Source organism: Nansenia antarctica (assembly GCF_963989245.1).
Source record: "Nansenia antarctica genome assembly, chromosome: 10".
NCBI lineage: Eukaryota > Metazoa > Chordata > Actinopteri > Argentiniformes > Microstomatidae > Nansenia > Nansenia antarctica.
In genome coordinates this window covers 2810284-2816028 of record NC_137680.1, presented here as the reverse complement: position 1 = coordinate 2816028, position 5745 = coordinate 2810284, and the positions used below count along the sequence as shown (strand labels likewise).

General features: G+C 44.4%; 1 protein-coding gene across 1 annotated transcript in view; it reads left to right on the top strand.

Annotated features, from left to right (window-relative positions):
- The window catches only part of zc3h12aa (zinc finger CCCH-type containing 12Aa), a gene marked incomplete at both ends in the record, with an annotated part of 7316 nt that extends 2009 nt beyond the window's left edge, over positions 1-5307 (top strand). The window contains 3 exons of the mRNA XM_080540513.1: positions 2576-2810; positions 3442-3548; positions 4148-5307. Coding sequence (XP_080396639.1) covers positions 2576-2810; positions 3442-3548; positions 4148-5307 — 1502 coding nt within the window. The remainder of the gene's footprint in view (positions 1-2575; positions 2811-3441; positions 3549-4147) is intronic.
- Positions 5308-5745: the final 438 nt, after the last annotated feature.

Here is a 5745-nt window from a genome sequence, read left to right as displayed (position 1 = left end):
GGGTGTCCAGAAATATAGCCCGGGTGAGCCCCTCAACCAGGTCTCGGGGTGGTAAAAGGGTAGCCCCTCGGCCCCGAGCCTGGTGGAGTGGAGAGGAAACAACAACCCATACGCCGAAGAAGAACACATAATGTGTGCTTAAATTAGATTGATATTGACACCTTAAGATATTTGACACCAGAGACACATGTCACATTAACCATGTTAATTTGACATGTGACAAGTGATGAGACAAGTGTCTGCGACTTTCATTAAGTCTTGGGGCGGCTGTGGCGCAGGAGGTAGAGCTGCCGTCTAATGATCACAAGGTTGGCAGATCAGCGGTTCGAGCCCCGGCTGGCCACATGTCGAAGTGTCCTTGGGCAAGACACTGAACCCCAAATTGCTCCCAGTGAGCGGGGCCGGAGCCTTGCATGTTAGCTTGCCGCCATTGGTGTGTGAATGTGTGTGTGAAGGAGTGAATGAGAGGCCGTTGTAAAGCGCTTTGGATAAAGGCGCTATATAAGTGCAGTCCATTAAGTCTTGTATGGGATGTTAGATTAGATTAGATTGAAATGTATTGTCATTGCAGAGTACAAGTACCAACAACGAAATGCAGTTTAGCATCTAACCAGAAGTGCAAATAGTGATAAAAAAAAAAAGAAAACATGATATAAAAACATGACAATGATAGTGATAGCTACAGTATGGCATGTACGGTAGTTTAGATACAGTTATGAGCTATGTACAGTTTATGTATCTTATGTACAGCATGTAGGCTAATGTACAGATGTATAAAATCTGTGATTTGAGATGTTATCTGTGATTGGAGACTATTTAAAGTGAGATCTACATCTATTGGGAGATTGCAGAGTACCTACCATTCAGTCATCTTGAAATGCATTTCAAGAGGAGTATGCTTTAAACATTTTTAGAAATGTGATAGTTTCGCCCCACATAGGCCTACTCTGTCCTTGAATAGAGCAGTGAATCTTGTTTATGTAGTGGCAAGTTACTCATGTTTACACGGTGTTCATATCAACCTTGAATAACCTTCAACAAAGCCACAGTGCGGGCCTGAGCCCTGTCTGAAACTGACGCATCATCACCTGGTGCTTTGTGCTGTTTTTATGGTTCATGTGTGTATAAGCCATACATTGTGTCTGGGCGGGCGGAGTCATCCCAAAGATGTTCTATTTTCAATCCGAGCACCAGGAAGTAAAAATAACCAGCGGTCCGGGCTGGGAAATCCCCACAAGGAAGTACAGCTGTGTTTTTTCTTCCCACACCTTGGTTACTGGAACGGTATCTTTAACTGTTTCCCAATCAGGAAACAGAGTACTGGGCTTAAGTTGAACACCTCCACCTGAACAGTGGGAAGCACTTCGTGACCTTGAGAATGATAAGGTTCTATCTCCGTCTAGGGTAGTTCAGAGATAATGAGCGTCAAAGTTTTTACATTCCATTATGTTTTGTGAGATGGAACCTTTGTATTTTATGAATTACTAACTCAAAAATGTCAACATTTTAAAAATAACACCACACAGGCATTAATAAACACCTAATGGATCAGATTATGTAAAAAACTCAATTAGAACCGTATAATTCTAACGTCACGATTTGCAGTATTTCAGGCAATAGTTTCAGCTCGATTTTCGTGTCTCTATATAAAATATACAGTAGTTCTATAAAACAAGTTATTTACATTGACAGCTTATTGTGTACGTCAGTTTGTTCATTTTGATCAAGAACATCTATTTCCATTTGCAATGTCTCATTTAAAACATTGGACACACAGGTGCGTGTCCTCATGCTGTGCAATATACATGTACATACATACATGTCAATGTTGGGATATGCATAATATGATCCACGCATTGAGCACATGATTGTGCAAGGTATGAACCAGTGATGTTGTAGTTAGCCAGTGAATTCATATGAGTTGCCAAAAAGGGTTTTTAACGGAATTGGTGTTTAACGAAATGGGTGTATGTTGTGTGTCTTGCTTGTGTTGAAGGCTACACTGGTCTGTGTAGGATCAATGTTGTGCGATCTTTTAAGGTAATCATCATATAAAGCAAGTTGTCAGCAGGCTTTCAAAAAGGTATATTCAGTACTATAAAATGCCATAGAAAACTCTAGTTCCAAATATAGACAAAAACATAGAGACAAAAACATGGTCAAAGCATGTGACAAATAGTTCCTCTCTGATTCCTACAACAATCACTAACAAAGACTGTTTTCACAGTATTCACCCTATGTGTGTTGGACTGGGCCATAGTTCAGATTTTGACAAATACATTTCAACGTTATTGAAATTCACAACACACACTCGCTAGTTAAACCAAAATATTGCAATGCAATGGATTCTGGGTGAGTAATTCCCACTGCTACCTAGTTAACTATAACACTACTTTACATTGTTAGCAGGTTCACAAAATAACCTGTGTTAGTTGACTAGCGAGTGGGTCATTGATTTTCAACAACTCTGAAATGTATTTACATTTTTTTTCTAAATAAAAGTCTGAACATTACATCGGTTGCTGTGTCTGTTACCCCCCTTTCACCAGCAGCTGTCACATGTGTTCCTCTCCAGACCAATACATCCTGATGGAGCTTGAAAGAAAAAGGCTCCTGGTCTTCACTCCCTCACGACGCATCGGCGGGAAGCGTGTGGTCTGCTACGACGACCGTTTCATCGTCAAGGTGGCGTACGAGTCGGACGGTGTGATCGTGTCCAACGACACCTACCGCGACCTCCAGGGGGAGCGACAGGAGTGGAAGCGCTGTATCGAGGAGAGGCTGCTCATGTACTCCTTCGTCAACGACAAGTAGGCCTACGTGTCATAATTAAGCAATATCACACGAGAGGGAGTGTGTTATACTGAATATCAGCACGGCTGTGATTCGGTCGTAGGTACGCGGACGCAGTAATAAGCGACAACAGATTATGATTTTTTGTTTATTTAATCATAAAAATAAACAAAAAAGAGTTCCGCACTTCAAATGGACTGTTGCCTAGTAACCTGAACACAAACATGAAGTCTAATTAACGGTCATTTAGTAGAACCTCTGTGCGGCGGAGTGATGCATTATAGTTAAAAGTCCCAGTGCTGTTATACTGTATATCAGCACTCATGGAATGCCTCTTGTCCAATCAAATTACTTGGTCGGAACTAACTGTTGTATAATGCTGCATCTAGGAGATTCACTACTTTTTTTGTTATGAGTACTTAGTGTAGCGAACTCCTTGGTTTCAGAGGGCTTGAAACTAAAACTATTTTCCTTTTTTTGCCGTTTTATAGGCATCCATTACTTAGATTTCTAACAAATCATTCCATGTAGCTTATTGCAACATTGTGGTATTTTAATGTTAATGTTTCAAGCAGATAAAACCATGTCTTATCAAGATACTGTACTGCCTATATGGTTTACTGATGTGTTTTATTTCCTATCATGCAGGTTCATGCCACCCGATGACCCTCTGGGCCGTCACGGTCCCAGTCTGGATAACTTCCTGAGGAAGAAGCCTCTCCCAGCAGAACAGAAGCGCCAGCTCTGTCCTTATGGTGAAGTCTAGTTGTTCAATAGAGCTCTCAGGTCTGCTGCTAGCATATCAGCCCAATAGAGCTCTCAGGTCTTCTGCTAGCATATCAGCCCAATAGAGCTCTCAGGTCTTCTGCTAGCATATCAGCCCAATAGAGCTCTCAGGTCTTCTGACGCTGGTTTTCTCTGTGTACCTCTATGTACAAAAGAAGAGATTTGGTGAGGCTGCATTCTCATTTTATGCACCCAGATTGTGGAATGCACTGCCAGTTTACATTAGGGATGCAACCTCAGCAAATATGTTCAAGTCAAGACTAAAAAAAACATATTTTTAATATCGCCTTTAAATTACTAAATAATTAAATTAAGATTATAGAAACCCATCCTTTTAATATTGCATTTAAGTTACAAAATAATTAAATTAAGATTATATAATGATTAAAGCACTTTGAGCTGCAACGTTTGCAGGAAAAGCGCCATACAAATAAAGTTATTATTATTATTATTTGAGGTGTTTTGGTTCAATTGGTTGTAATACGGTATTGTCACGTTGCAAGCACATCGACATTATTACATGTATACGTAACTATAACCTCTGTTGCTGCCCTCTATTTTTACTCAGATAAAAAGTGCACTTATGGCATAAAGTGTAAGTTCTACCATCCGGAACGTACGAACCAATCTTACCGCTCCTTGGCTGACGAGCTGAGGGAGAACGCCAAGCTCCCCGTCGCCACGAAAGAGAAAAGGAACCCCGTGACGTCCTCGGTGTGGCCTCAGTCTGACCCTGGACCTGTTCTTAACTCCTCCTACCCCCCCCAGTCTCTGGAGCACGAGCTGGAGCACAGACTGACCTTAGAGCAGCGCAGCCCCCCCCACAAGGCCCAGATGAGTGAGAACACGTTGCTGTACTGGGACGGGCCACACCCCAGTATGAACCAAATACGTGGCTCGGCACCGACAGGCCAGTCCCAGATGGGGATGGGGTGGCCAGATATGTGCTCCCCCTCCCCCTCCACCTCTGACCTCCCCTACGCCAGCATCTCCTACGAGCCCCTGGACTCTGGCCTGGGCTCCTACGAGAGCCAGTACTCTGATTTCGCCTCACAACAAGGCCACAGTAAGTCGATCAGGTCCTCCAGGCAGCATCAGCAGCACGGCTTCCCCTCTGCCGGGTCCTCCAGACACCACCCAGCCATGCACAGAGACAGACAGGGTCAGGGCAGTAGTCCCCAGCCGTGCAGGTGCTGTTCTCGCTTATCGCCCCCTGCAGGCGGTCCCCAGCAGCAGCACCGCGGCGCTAACCCAAACCTGGAGTCCTCCCACTCCCACTGCCACCAGCCGAGATACGACGCCCACTCGCCCTCTATGTTCCCGCCTCACATGCACCCCCCCCACTACAGCCTCCCCAGCAGCTTCCAGCAAGGTGGTGGTTCCCACCACCACCCCAATCAGCAGCAGAAGTACTGGTCGGACCCCTTCCAGGGCATGCCTCAGGCTAGGACCTCCTGTAGCCTCCCCAGCGCTGTCCACTCCACACCAGCCCCACATGGACACCCTGGACACCCCTCCTCAAGCTCCTACGGGGACCACCAGCACTCTTGGGAAAGGCCACCGCCTGCTGCCTTCGACTCAGAGAGGGAGCAAGTCCGCAAGAAGCTGCAGGCCATCTTCAACCCCCAGCAGGTGGACACGGTCATGGGGATGTTCCCCCACCTTAAGGACGCCCAGAAGCTGGCCGCAGAGATCATCAACCTCAAGTCTCACGGCGGGTTCTTCTGAGGATTGGGGATCTTCTTTAAGTGCCTTAGCGACTATTCTCTCATGCTCTCCTCTCTGATGTTTAAGCTTGATGTTTGAGCTGTTTGAGATTGAAAGGCGGGTAGTTGATTGTTGTAGAGGTTTTCAGTTCCCACGTATGGATTTTGTGCCTTATTATGATAAGTCATTATTGTTTGCTCTCCTGTTGTTTGATATGGGTGAGACTTTTGACTTCCTGAGAATTGTATACATTTGTATGATAGTGTAGTCAAATGCAAACCTGCCATCCACGATAAGGATGAAAAATTGCCTCTAGACTGATTACCACTAAAAGTGAATCTAGAGTGTTTGAGTATTGATGCATATTGCATCATTTGGGATATACATTGTCTTTCATATGTTTTCAGGATACAGATTCTCATTCAATAAGAAATAATTTTCTGTCTAAAATGGTCCTCT